The sequence below is a fragment of the Stegodyphus dumicola genome, chromosome 7 (assembly GCF_044657685.1).
Source record: "Stegodyphus dumicola isolate Sdum_Otavi_A_Nest chromosome 7, ASM4465768v1".
Taxonomy (NCBI): domain Eukaryota; kingdom Metazoa; phylum Arthropoda; class Arachnida; order Araneae; family Eresidae; genus Stegodyphus; species Stegodyphus dumicola.
This window is the reverse complement of record NC_140774.1, coordinates 140,650,500-140,665,807: the sequence shown is the minus strand read 5'-3', so window position 1 is coordinate 140,665,807 and position 15,308 is coordinate 140,650,500. Positions and strand designations below refer to the sequence as shown.

The following is a 15,308-nucleotide window of genomic DNA, read 5'->3' as shown; positions in this document are numbered from 1 at the left end:
TTATATTTTCCACAGCAGATGAACTTCTGATGGGTTGGATTAAGGCTGGATCAAGAATTAAATTACTGAAAAGCAGTTGCTATTGACAGGGCTTTTCACGCAGCATTTTTAAGCAAGCGGTAAAAAGACCCTCATCTCAACACATCAAAAGGCACCCTCTCGTTTTTAGGAGGAATTCTGTTGTCATTTTTTTTTTCTATCGATTAGCTATAAAACTGCACGCATTTTACAGAAATTTAACTTTCGTGCCGTTTCTTCTTCTATCAATAATATTCCTAGTTCCATACTTAAGGACACCATTTCGGATATGAATTCTTGAGTATTTACAGGATTCCTTGTCAGTGTGGCTTAATTTATATACGTCAAACTAAGACAACCTTAAAATTTCGCGTTAAAGAGCATGAGGCATATGTTTGGGAAAAGAAAACACAGAAATCCTCTGTTGCCCAGTACTGCTGGTCAAAAAATGACACTTCTTATTTTTCAGCAGCCAAAATTATTCAAAAAACATCTTCCATAGGTTAATTAAATTTTCTAGCTGCGTTTTACATTCAAAAAAACTTTCTGTTCTAATTTACGACCCTGATTCCAATTCATCTTTATCCTTAGCCTTTAAGGAAATTATGTTTAGTTTTCTTCTTTCATCAATAGATGTCGCTAGTAGCTTGACTTCTTTCCTATCATTTTCATCTTATCACCCTATTCTATCTTGTTCATTTGCACTTAAGCAGCTGAAGAAGTTGCTTCTGTATTTAAAGCATCCAAACTACTCCTGCAAAATTTACAAACATTACGCTGATTCTTATTGTTTAACGTCTCCAATAATCGCTATTCGGCGTGTTATTTTAACCTAAATTCTAATGGGTTATTTTTGAAATTTTCATACATAGACAGACAAAGCTCATGACACTATGTTACATAATAATCATTACCGTCATTAATATTTAATCTGGTTCAACATTACAGTTAACTAGGGAATTGGAAGTGAAGCTTCAGATCCTGGACTAAAATCTAAAAAGAGCTCAACAGACATAGTAACATGTGTTGAATTTAAATTTTAATGTTCAGTTTGTTTAGATTTATTTCAGTTATCTCTAGGTGTATAAATAAAACTTTCAATATCACATTTATTCGTACGAAACATTAACATACTATCAAATGATGCCGGCAAATAGCATCATTCAAAAACTAAAGTAATAAGTGAACTATTATTAGTTTAGTTTATGAAAGTGATAATTGAAATGCTTTGATTTTAGTTTTATAGAGAGTGTTTACACATTTTTAGAACTATTTTGGGACAGTTTAATTAATGTTTAAAATTTTAAATGTTTCGATGCGATACCCATTTTTTTGTCAAAACGTCAGGAGACTTCGCAGAAATACGTTGAAAAGTTACATATGCAATACCTGTATCAGTCTTCATCTTTTCAAGGAATGCAGTGGTAGTTTTCGAAATATGACTTATTGCCTGTCTTAATAAAGCTTCACTCTGAAGGTCACTAGGGTAAAGAAATGGAATTTCTTCTCTAAATATTGGACATAAAAAACTTTCTCTTGCTAGCATGTTGAGTTGATTTTGACATTCCCTCTCCTGTTTTCTTATTTTTAATTTCTCATTGCGAGAGAACCGTGCGACAGTCATAAACCTCTTACTGATACTTTCTTTGCATTGACGGGCCTAGTTCGCACATTTTTCCCGCTTCGTTTCCGATAATACACAGATCTTTTTATTCCAGTCATTTAGGTAAAATCATCCTTCAATAGGGGTCACAATTTATTTCCATTTATTTTCCGCTAATTAGTTTTCATATAGGGTTCTACAAATTGTTCTGCGTTGAGCTATATGCCTCGACAAAAGCTAGTGAACACTTTGCTTTTTTAAGCTGTAAATCTTAATTTATTATTTTATTTATTGTTGCAACAGATGTAGTTAAGGACTTCGAATTTGATTTCTGCAGCGGATTTTCTCTTGTTGCCAATGATTTAACTTTAGAAAAATTAGAAACAGAGCGTACCTTTTCGGATATTCGTCTTCTTTGCGCTTAGAAGTAATGACTGATGGTTTGTCTTTTTCCGATTTATAATACTGTTTATTTCGCATTTAAAAATTTTAATACCAAGCATTTCACAACGCTTTTATATTTATGGAATAGGAATAGCTCTGTTCGGAGAGCGCAAACACAGATCCTTCAATCCACAGCTCGTTTACATGTGACATTTTGAAAGAAGAATGAATTTAAAAGTAGCAGATGATTTTCTCATTTTAAATAGTGAGCTGCTGCTAGGAATTTCTATTCCACAACATTTGCTTTTTTTATAGTTCTTTATCGAAATCGTTCTAAAAAGGTGTGAATACCCTCTGTATTTCGGTTTACTTATATTTTAGTTACATAAACTCCAGTATTACACTTATTTATACGACGCATTCAATGCTATCAAATGATGCAGCAAATGTTACCATTCAAAAAATAAAGTGCTAACTAATATATTATCGCTTTATTTTTTTAATGTGACTACTGAAAGGTTATCACCTTAAGTTTACTTAAAATTTAGGTACATAAATTTAAACTTTAATATCCCACCTATTCATAAGAGGCATTTACATACTTTCAAATGATCCCGACAAATAGCATCAGTCATTCAAAAACTAACGTAATAATTGAAATGTGGGCGAATATCAGAAATTAGTGTATAGAATTATAATAGAAATTCAAATATTGAGACTAAATGAGACCACAACCTTTTGGGATATTCAGAGAATCTAGACATTTTTCCAATAGGATAAATATATGTTTACCTTAATGCGAATGAAATCCATTGAAACTTTCTATTTGAAGCAAGCGTCAAGGAAAGTTTAAATTTTAATTAGTTTAATAATTAATAATTTTCATTGGTTTAAGTTATTAAGGAGATTCTAATAACAGTATTTCTGAATTAAAAAAAACTGTTCATTTTAGTTAACCCACTTTATAATAAGGGAAAAAATGTAATATGAAATCACAAGGAATAATAATTTTTTCCACTTATAAAAACTGCAAAACAAGTAGTACTGCAGAATTTTCTGTCCAGGTAAGCCGGACATTTTCTACAGAAAATAACTGAAAGGCATCATTGATACCAGATTTATCATTATTACCATTGATTTATCATTATCATTTTTAATAATTCATCCATTCATTTTCGCTAAATTCTTTTATGCTGTTTAAAAAGTAGTGATATTTTATACTTTCTTATATAGAGACATACATCATTTGAAGTTTATAAAAGATTCTATCAATTCAGTTTTCATTAGTTACAAATTTTTATTGAAATAAAAAATATTTCGTGAATGACATTCTGAGATCTTCTATTCCAGTTTTCTTAATTAACATAGAAAATTTAAAAATATTAAGAATCTGTCCGATAAGTTTTAAATTTTTTCCAGTAGATTCAAGTGCACATACATTTACACGCATACATAAGTTTTGAACTGAAAGGAATCGGTAATGGCTACATATGGATGAATATCATTAAGTAGCCAAAGCAGAAATGGAGATAATCAAAATATTAAGATGAATTCAGTTTGGTAATTTTTCAAAACTTTTAAATTCGACATCTTTATTTACATTTTCATCAAAATAATACTGCATGGAATTAACATAATTTTCCTCAGGTTCTCAAATTTTGAGGGTATTAAATTTCATGTTTAAATTTACTATTAAAATCTTGAACTAAAAGAGTGAATAATGCCACCTGAAAAATTTGAAGAATTCTTTCCCTTAAAAATGTTGAACTAAAATATTCCATATTTTTGTCAAAATCATAATTTTGAAACTTCACAGCATCTTAAACACAAACAGATCTCAGATCCACTTACAAAATAATATTGTAGTAGCTTATCTCAGATTTCTGACAGTAACAACAAACCAAGTCCCCGAATTTTATCGTTAAAGAGAGAGTAGAAATGCCTTTGCCATCGACCTTTAACATCTTATAAGGTAAATGTAAAAGTGAGTAGATAAATAAAGTTAAGTTCTTGCTAATGCTGACGTCACTTGCTCCCCAAAAGCGGGAAAATAGAAGCAGACTTTGAACAGATTGCGTCCTATGATGAGTTATGCCTTTCTTGTTTTTGTTTGGGCAAACTCTTGCAAAACAAAGCGGAAGCAAGTTCCGAACTTCAGAATTGCATCCTATTCGCATGTTCGCATGCTGCCTATGGTTTGTCAGAAATAATGTAATCTATGAAGCTCAACCGGTGGTACGCGTACCACTGGTGGTACGCAAGAGAAAAATAGGTGGTACGCAAAGATGCAAAGTATTTTTAACTATTAAATTCAAAAATTAAAACCCCAAAATCCTGATCGAGTTTTTCTCTAACACTCGTAGATTTATGCGATCTGAGTTTTATTCAAGGTCAATAGCCGCTTATAGACTTCAGGAAGAGGCGAACGATCTGTCTGCATGGCAGTTTTCGTGGTTCTTCCAAATTGTATTTTTCACAAATATTCTTTTAGCCATAGACAAAACAAAATTTGCCATAGATGACGTTTTTAAAAGGAGTGATACAAATGGATGTTGTATTTAATACGAAATAAAAATAAGTTTCTATAAAGAAGATACAGTACAAAGTCTTTAATCCGGTATCGTCGGGACTTCGGCGATTCCGGATTAGGAGTTTTTCCGGATTATAGATCATTAATTTAAACCTGGTAAGATGCCATGCAGACATTATTAAATTAAAAATATGAAATTTATGAAATAAAGAGCAATTGTGATCTAAAAGGTAGCAAAATTTACAAAAAAAAAAAAAAAAAAAAAAAGCTTAATATTTATTTGTTTACATTATTAAACATTTCTTTCAATGTAAGTTGTTTAAGTTGCTTCGTTTTTTGTGCTAATACTTTCTCTTTAATTATATAAACAGACATAATTTCTTGTTCAGTTCCACTGTTCAAGTCCTGTAATTGCTGTGTCGAGAATACCGACTAACTCGTCAATTGAAATTTTTTCGTTTTCAATAACCTCTCTGTCACTTTCTTCACTATCGGAAGCGGTACATCGAACATGCTTTCGCTTTGTAGATCCTTTGGCAGCTCCAGAATCGGAAACTCTTTTTGACATAATCGAAAGTTCAAGCTTACTTTTTATAAAATTGCTCTAACAGTCTGCAAAAAATAATAAGCCGGATTCAATTAGAAGATTAAGGAAAAAAGCAATCTGCAACATTAATTGAATTAGATAATTTTAGCTGAGCTTATACGGTCTGTCATACATTAAACGTGCATGCACACATGCATATTTGCAGCTGTACAGGTCTTTTGTGCACGCGTAAACGCCTATGCGCATGCGTCCGACGCATGCGCATAGAAAGTTTGTAGCTTTGAGGTCCAGATTATAGATGCAACATTAGCTGAAATAGATATTAAATAATTTTAGCCTAGCTTATACGGTTCGTTATATATTAAACGCGCATGCGTAAACGAATTATGTGTTTACGCATGCTCAGAAAGTTTGCACCTTTGAGGTCCGGATTATAGATCATTCTGGATTAAAGACTTTGTACTGTAATAGTATCTCATAGAGTTTTCTGATTTATTAACATGTCAGCACTTTATATCGCCCTTTTCTGCCTCATATTGCTCCATTTTCAATGAGAATAATTTTTTACGTCGGTTTGCTGTCTAACAGTTGGTGTTTTGTCTTCTTGTTGCTTTGCATTCCTTAGTTTTAATACGCTGTCTTCCAACCGAACATGGCCACTTGGAAGTCGGAATTAAAAATTTTTTTTTTATTACCTATTTCAAATTTCGCAAACCTTAAGCGAATTTTTGATTTACAAACTCAACGATTTCAAAGCGAGCAATTCTAACACTGTAAAAAAAAAAAAAAAAAAAAAAAAAAAAAAAAAAACTCCACCGCGCGAGACTGTGTATCGAAAATTCTAAAGGTATGCTGTTTTTAAATATTTTGTGTTATTGCTGTTAAATTGAATTTTATGTGTTTTTAAGTGCGAAGAACATGATATTTAATAAATCAAGGTAACACATCAAACGTTAAAAAAAGCGCTTTTGGGCGTAATATAAAATCTGAAAACATTCAGATTTTCTTTCTTTCTTTTTAGCCTAAAGGGCTATTAACTTCGTTTTGGCATTTTGCGTTGAAAACTTAAATGTCTGTTTCACTTTTCAAATTGTTGCCACCAAATATTATCGTCCTGTGCTATATTTAAAGAAATTAAATAATGAAGAATCTGTATACATGTATGTAAGTTTTTCTCACTGTGATAAAACAACGGTACCTAGAGCCATCAAATTTTGAATAACGTAATCCTCCACCGAATATGGCATCTGGATTGGATTGGATTATTCAATTATGGCAAAGCACACGAAGGCTATCTGCCTAAAGGGAGGGATGCTTTCGTAGAGGACTTTCTAAGGAAAACTGGCTCGTATACACGTTACACATGGGGAAAACCACGAAAAGGCCCACGCAGCCAGCCCGTTCGCACCTCGAATCTCGGACCGAACTACACCTCGAATCTCGGACCGAACTACCAGTGTTCAGCATCATTACCGCTCGGCCGCTGGTGGGCCTATATGGGCACCTGGAATCCTTAATTTGGAATTTATTTTATTATCGATTTCATATTTTTTAACATTTTAACGAATTTTTGAATAAAAAAACTCAAGAATTTCATAGCGAGCAATGGCAACACTTTACGAAGGGGGGGGATTTGTCTCCAGCACGTGAGGCTGTGTATCGGAAATTCTGAAAATATGCTCTTTTAAATATTTTGGGATATTGCTGTTTTGAATTTTATGGTTTAAGTGCAAAGAACATGATATTTAATAAATAAAAGTAATACACAAAACGTTAAAAAAAGTCCCTTTGGGCGTAATATAAAGTCTGTAAGCTTCTCAGATACTTTTTTAAATATTTCTCTTCAGAAATTGAAAAATAATCATTGTAAAATATAGTGGTGGTACTAAGGTTTTCAATTTTCGTTTAGAAGGTACGCGTTAGTCAAATGGTTGGGAAACGTTGGGATATACCACAATTTCGTGCCTACTTTCATCACATGGCACACAATTTCCATTTGAATCTTAGGAACGCAGAGAATAACATCACACCCATCTGCAATTATAATTTCCATTGTCGTAACTATATTTGAAGAAGTCAATGAAGAGTGAAGCGGCCACCTTAAGTAATAATTTGGAAATAATTCGTCAAGTTTCTGCATTTTATTTTCTGCAGTATACAAATTTTGTAACATTTCTTTTTGCTTATATATTAATATATTGTGAGAGTTACCTAAAATTTTCCCACTTGTTTGTGTAACTTTGCGCTTTGAAATTGAATTTTTAGCAGTAACCTCGTGTCATAAGCACCACTTGTTAAATTTCACGCGAGCGACGATATCTTTATATTTCGTTTAATTCTCAAGTAATTCTTTGTGATCAACAATTATTCGGACCGTGCATTGTTTCATAATAGATGTAATCAATCAGTTTCGATAGAGGTTGGACCTCGAATTCGAATCCTCCGGTGCTAACACCACTTCTCACAAAGCAAAACTTTGAACGGACTAGGAGCAAGGACTTTATATGATCTCTTATAAGGTCCATGACTAGGAGTCAGTGACGTCACACAAGAACAAAATTTGTACCAATTGTCTGTAACTTGGGTGATAGGACTACTTTGCACAGTTCCGTTGTATTTTTAAAGAAGAATCCTCTCGACGAACGGGTCCAAAGTTGTTCCACTATTTTTCCCTATCACTAAACTACTCGGCAGAACTTTCGATTCACCGCGTATTTTAAACATCCTATTTCACAAAGACACAATGCAATAACAAACACCCAACACTCTCCGGGATTCGAGCTCAGACGGAACGATGCGGCAGTCATCAAAGCTAACCACTATACCTATCAAGGTGAGACTACAAATTAATAATAATAATAATAATCAAGAGCAATGCAATCGGGAGAGTCAAAATACAGTTATAAAAACGTTTTAAATGCAGAACCTGTGCCAGTTGCCTAACAAATGTCATTAGAAACATCTACTGTGTCAATAAGTTTCAAACGCTCATAAAAATTATAAATTAGCTATATAAATTAATTGTATTTTTCTTTATTAGAAAAATCATTAAAAGGTGTAAAATAAAGATATAAACTGTTAAAAGCGCGATTATTACTTTTAAATCTTCTGGTTTGTTAATGAGTGAAAAACTGATTAAATATGGAACAAGATCTTTCCTTTTACCAAATGGCAAGACAGTGAAAACGGTTTCGATGAAGCCGCATAGAAGATTTCTCGCAATGACAATTTTTTTTTAAGGACTGCTTCTATATTCTTTACGTCTCCCTCTTCTTTTAACTTTTCCAAGACGAGATTTTATATGCTAACTGAAAATAATTCATTTCCTTTTAAGTGTAAAATGTCATAAATGTTTCTCATTTCTTCTTCTTTTATTATATAAAAAATAATAACAACAAAATCATATCCTTTTTTAGGAAGATAATCTCAAAACAATTATATTCAAAATCATTTTTTACTTACTGATTGTAAATCAGTTGGCGAAGGCGTTTCTAGCAAATTGTGATATGCATTGATATAATGGTCCCAGAAAAATGCCCCAATTGCCATTTGCAGTCCAAAACAGAGAACAACAACAAAGACACCCCTCTGACTGGTTGTATGTGACATCAAGCACGTCTGAGAAGCTCCATTTAGAGGACTTCCATTTTTACAGTCTTTGCACATTTCATGAGTATTTAGAGGCAAGTAGTATTTCATCTTAGGTACTGTAGCGCGCAGATGCTGAAAACAACCTTTGGAAAAAGAAAAAAAGAGGAAAATTTGACATTTGAATTGAAATCTAACAAATATTTTCTAGTTAACAAAGAAAGTCAAATACATAATACAGTTTATTATGTATTTAAATATGTAGGAATAGAGTAATATAGAAAGAACATTTTATGTAGTGCACACTTATAAATATATGAGGAAACAAATGTGGGATATTTATCCCAGTGCTTGAAAAAGATGCAAAAATAATAGATTTTCACAAACATATATACAAATGATGGAATGATAAATTCTTATCGGTGGAAGCTCCTTTTCTATACAGGACTTTCTATACAGTCTATATAGGACTTTTCTATACTAGATTCTTTCTATATATTTCTTACTTTGAAATTTCTATACTATGTTAAATATCTGTTTTTACCTCATCTTCATTTTCCGATGTGTACTATATTTTCCATCCCCTTGAAATATTACACGTTAATTTCAAGGTCGGCAAGCAAACGCGTTTAAAGGCTTCCCAACACTCGAGCAAAATCTTGTCATTTAACTTAGAAGTGAGACAAATGAAGACCCAATTACCAAGGGAATTGCTACTTTGCAGCACACTGTGAGTCAATGACGTCACACGCTCATAGATTTCCAGTAGGGAAGGACAAATCTCGTTGTATAGTAAGCAACTTTGGTTAGTTTCCTATACCGTTTAAAGGAAGTGAGAATAAATTAAACTCGCAATTACCTATTTTCCTATTTTGATTTTAAAAAAATGAGGTAAACCTTGCTGATTTAAAAAATATATAACATGCTTATGTTTAAAGCATCAAACGCTAGTAAATAAAATTAAAAGATTTGAACCATCAAAGACAAACTTCTCTCTTAAAGAAATGATTTTTAGAAATTTTCTTTTAAATCGCTTCCAAATAATATTTAAAATTTTTCTAAATATTGTGCTGGATTTACATAAACAGTATTACACAAAACCATTCGTTTTCAGAATCAGATTTGATAATAGACTTTTCCGAGATCTGAGTTACAGGAAATTTTACTCCGGATGCGTCCATAGTTGGACTCCCAAAAGTATATTTATTAATCGTAGTATGTTTGAAGACTGTAGAGTTCGACTTACTTGTTTGTTTTACTGAAGGTATTTTTTTGTCGAATTGAAATTTTGAGTTTTAAGCATTAACTCAGAGAACAGTATATATACGTAAGGAACTTCGGAAAATTATGAAAATCCATTTTTTAAAGTTGAAACAACTGTGGAATGATCAGTCTTTAAAAATGGTCTTAAAAAAAATCTGCAAATCAGTCATTACAATATGATAACAGTGTAAGGAAGTTACAACTTCAAAAAAGTATTTTTATTTATTTTATTTTAAAAGAAATAGCGTTCAGAGGGAATTATATGGTGCTTCACTTTTTTTCTCTAAATTATTTTCTTCAGTATTTAAGTACCTTTTTATAAAATTTTATCTGTTACAGAAACTGGCTTTTAGTTCATAACATCAGTTACTTAAATATGCTGAGTGAAACTACTAAACTACTAAACTTATCTCCAAAAAGTATTGATAAATTTTATTTATAAATGTTCTGTATTTTAAAATTTTCTAATTTTCTAGCATTGAAAATTTGTTCCAAATTTTTATGCTACAAATATTAAGAAAATTTTTTTTTGTCCAAACCGTCCTAAGCCAAATAGTGACCATTAATTTGTAATAAGGATTGTTAGAAACTAATAACAACCCTTATTTAGTAACTATCACTAAACTGGCATCTAAATCGGAATTTCAGATTGCAATTATTTTTTATTTATTCTTTTTACATATTTTGTAAATACTATAGAACTTCAAATATTTCGATTAACGGAGATCAAAATTTATCCGGATATACGGGTTATCATTTCTCCTGCTGTAGATCAGCTGCATATACATTGCAAGTAATGCATATCCATTGTAATGAAAATGAGACCGTTTTGGCTGTTTTTGTTTATGGTATTGGATTTTAAAAATCTACGCAATGACAACATTTTTGTTACTTTCGTAAAATGCAAAACACTTTTTTAGAAATAAATAAACAGTGAAATTAATTTTTATTTTCCTATAACATAGCATTATAAAGAAATCTGTATATCATATATTGGGTTGGATAAATTCTGGCGTTTTTTTTTTTTTTTTTTTTTTTTTTTTTTTTAAGTGAAAATTTTGCGAGAAAAATGAAATTTTTTATCAGTGAGTTTTATGTTATTCGATAGAAAATTATGGGCTCTACAAAAAAGTGTGTTTAGTTTTTTACGCTGATACACTTTTTGTTCTTTTCCTGTCATTAGAATGAAGTGTACAGTCGACAAAAAGCAGCATTTTCGACACCATCTGCTTTTTCGCGTTTAATTGAGGTTTCAAAGGCACAGAAGCTTTTCGAGAGAGTTGTGAAGTGTATGGCGAAAAACCGATGCCTCTTTGAGCTGTTTAGTATCGGTTTAAGCTACTCTGAGACAGTGATTTCTGCCGTCGAGCCACTGAACAGCTTGTTGAACATTGAGAAGAGGTTGGAAACCTTAAATAAATAAATAAAAAACCTCCAGAACTTATGGGCCAACCCAATATATCCATTAAATTAAAATGGATAGATTCTTAAAAATCATATACTCTCCATTATCTTTTTCGTATAATTTAACGAAAAAATTATAAAAGACGATAAGATTCGAGTTTTAGATATCTGGGGTCTCCCAAAATGAAGCTCTACAGCATATAAATAAGTGAAAATGCCGAATAATCGAGAATTCGCGGACGTCAAACTTTCACAAATTATAAAAATTCTAGTGTGAATATATTAATGGCAAAAATTTTCTATGGCTATCATCTCTGTACTGTTACAACTCTTATATCATTTGAAATTTCAGTTGCAGTTCGTGCTGTTAGCTCTGAAAACCTTTTGTTTGGTGCGAGATGGAGATCAGCTTTCTCAAGTAGAAAGGATCTTTTTATGATTGAAAATTACTAAGCAATACATTCTTACGGAAGCGTTGTAGGAACGTTTGAAAAGCCTTCCCAAATGTTCGTGAACTTTAATATAAAGATTTTCCGCTGAGCGAGTTGATATCAAAATGCTGGAAACTAAATTGTTGCTCATCTGGTACAAAACCGAAGAATAAAATGGAAGAACAAATTCGATCATAAAATGTCGCAGACACTAGTAAAAAATCTGAGAAAGCTGGCAATAAAATTTATCATATGATTCGCGTTGCTGAAGAACCGAAAGCCCTTGATCACTTCAAACGGTTGTGCTATTTACCATTGCCTCAGATTTCTTGTTGAAGAAAGTGATTCCGATTTATTTTACAGATGAAGCTTGGTTTCATCTATACGGATATCTCAATAGTCAAAACACACCAAATATGAAGCACTCGCATGTGCTTCACAACACACCTTTACATTCACCAAAACTTGCTATCTAATGTATGCGTTCACGCTGAAAGACAGGGGTTCTCCCCCCTATCCCACTTAAACAGACCCACGGATTTTTTTCTATGAGATCACTTAAAAGCACTTGCTTGTTCAAGCAACCCAAACTCTGTCGAACACCGAAAGCAAACACTTATTAAATTTAAAAAATGAAATGATCATACACTGAGCACGATGGCTTCAAATTTGGGAAAAAGTCTCAGGGCATGTATTCGTGGAGAAAGCTCGCATTTTGAATATTTACTGTGAATATGGTGAAGAGTTTAAGATAATTAAAACATTTTTATGATTTGTTTTTGCACGATGAACTCCTCCTTTTCATTATCCCTCATCAGGATCCAAATGAGGTACTACTATTTATGGCGAGGACTTCAAATGACAGATATAAAGCTCTTGATCGCTAAACTCGCAACTTTACCTCTTGCTCAACTAGTAAGTCATTATTTCGGCATTAGCTTTTTTGCCAGACTAGGTTAAATCGCCCCATATAAATATTTTTAGCCGACACTTAGGCCAGTTAGCGTTGTCTCCCGTAACGATCCCATTTTAAACTGTAGATTAAATTTTCTGTTATCAAATAGCCACCAGTTGCGGATTTTGATTTTTCACGCACAAGTTGTATCTTTGTTAAATTCAAGTTTTAATAAAAATTTTATTGAAAAACCTTCATTGAATTGTGTAGTATTTGAGCGTTAGCTCGCTTGTCAATCTAAATAAAGTTTGAAGATCTTTTAAATTAGATTCACACAGGAAGGATCCTATAGATACTGAATCTTTTGTCATTTTTGTTTCTCAGAATACAGGCTTTCAGTTTAATTCGTGTTAATAGTTTAATTTATTTCAGTAATTTTGTAATAAAATATTTTTGCACTTTTGACACAATTTTTCTATCACCCTGTATTTGCCATAAACACCTTATAACTGTGTGTGTAATTCCTACAATAAATTACATAAAGGTTTGTGTAACTATCACTGTATACTATGACGACATTTGTAAGAACCACCATTGTAAGTTGATCATTTTACCATTTGTAGGTTTTGGAGACAGGTCAGGAAATATGAAGAGTCAACAATATTCTCGCCGTTATTCCAATGTTAGCTTGCTATGATATAGCCACTTACACTCTGACAGCACACACGGGAAGATACGATAATGTCCTCCCCTCTTCTTTATATATATTTTACATATCAATACTTTTAAAAGTTCTTGTAATTCTCTAATCTTCATAATCCACTAATTCTTTACACAAATAAGTTTAAGATGATTTTTTTCCAGTTCCCCAAAACTCGTAAAAATTTCGCTTAATACTGATCTAGCACGATCGACGACAGAATACTTCCCTGAGTGTTTAGTTGCCTATAGCATACACTTTAGTAATGATTACAGCATATGCGAGTATTTGCGAACCTTTCTTAGTCCTAGAGATTGTGATTTTTATACCGTACTTAACAAAAGACAGTGCTCAATTTTTTCTACTTCTGTAGATTAACGATTTTAGCTTCAAGATTAGAGGAACAGTGCATGTATTTCTTGGGAAGCGAATATAATAATGCGCTTTGACAGCTAAATTTAGTGCAAGTTTCATGCATTTGATGTGACATTTTCCTATATATTTCGTGTCTTGAATAGAAATATTGTGTGTTGCGAAATTCATAGATTGAACAGAAATATTGTGAATGTTGGATTATATTCACTCTTCTTATCTGAATTAATTTTGCTACTAATTTGAACCATTCCTTCGAAATTTCTAAATATAAAATTCACAACACTGTTTTAAAGTGACGATGTAGAATCAGTCCTATTTATTTTTTGACTAAAATTAGTATTTCGATGCATGATTATAATTAAGATACCAGTTAGGAAAATAAAATAATGTTCCCTAATACTGAAGTTTTCAAATCGTTCTTGTTGTCTGTTCTAATCGGATTTGATAACACTATACTCTAATAGAATATTTTTAATTAAATGTTTGAAAAGTAATTTAGTTATAGCTAGTTAAAACATCAAATATAAATATGAAATGTAACTTTAAACTGGGGTAAATACATACTTGGACCTTGGCTAGTATTTTGAATGAACACCATCAAGTGTATTTGTCTCGTTTATGAAAATTTCAGCGCAGTAATTGGAAAATCATAAAATATTACTAAAGAGGAATAACAGAAATTCACAAATACATGATAACAGTAAAAAAATCAGTGGTAAAGTTATGCCAAGTGCGTGAAACTTGTAATAACTGAATTTAACTGAGAAAATATATATATATATGTAAAATATAAAATATATACTTTTCTAATAATAAATTAAAAATAGCCCTTTAGCTCCTGTTTTAAATTTGAGCATGCTCTCCTCTTCATTCTAAAAATAGCAAAACTATAACTTTTCTGATATAATCTTTACTTCCTAAAATTCTGAAAAGTGTTCCACCATCTGCTCTTTATTGCAATTATTCCTGGAATGCGGTGAAATTTAAACTCAGCATTCGAATATTAATGTCTTATGTATCTGAAAGTAAGTTAATTCACTTAATGCAAACATTCTTGTAATGTGATCCTAAAATCATACCTTGGTATAAAAAAACTTTGGTGCGCAGTCTCGCTCCTCTTTGGCCGCCTCTGTTTGCTCTCTTCCACATTGCTGTAGCAACATGCTGCTGCCTTCAAAGAATATATTTTTCTAGTTTATCCGATGTAAAGCGTTCTTTAAAAACAAGGCGCTGTAGCGCGGTTTGATTTGTGTTGGATTAAATAAAAATGTATGCCAACCATGAATAAAAAATAGAACTTTAAATTTCTAATTTGAATTAAAAACAACTCTCTTCGCTTCTGCACTGACGTCCCTCTTTCTCCGCAGCATTCCGCATTGCAGTGTAGACTTTTGCCCAATCGTTGATCAGGATTAAAACAAAGCGTTCCGAGATTATTAAATGCTCCGGCCACGATACACGCCTTCTCTTTTTTCGCCTGCTGCTACCTGCATAAGCCATGTCTCTCGATTCGCTGTACTTCCTTTCTGTTGTTCAAAAATGTAATTGGGTTTTATGGGATGCAGATTGC

At 32.1% G+C, this 15,308-nt stretch overlaps 1 protein-coding gene across 9 annotated transcripts in view; it reads right to left on the bottom strand.

Annotated features, from left to right (window-relative positions):
* Window positions 1–15,308, bottom strand: part of Cpes (Ceramide phosphoethanolamine synthase) — a 161,369-nt gene that overhangs the window by 22,904 nt on the left and 123,157 nt on the right. For all 9 annotated transcript variants that reach the window (XM_085820866.1, XM_085820867.1, XM_085820865.1 and 6 more), the window contains one exon: window positions 8,545–8,816. In XM_085820866.1, the coding sequence (XP_085676992.1) occupies window positions 8,545–8,816 (272 nt within the window). The remainder of the gene's footprint in view (window positions 1–8,544; window positions 8,817–15,308) is intronic.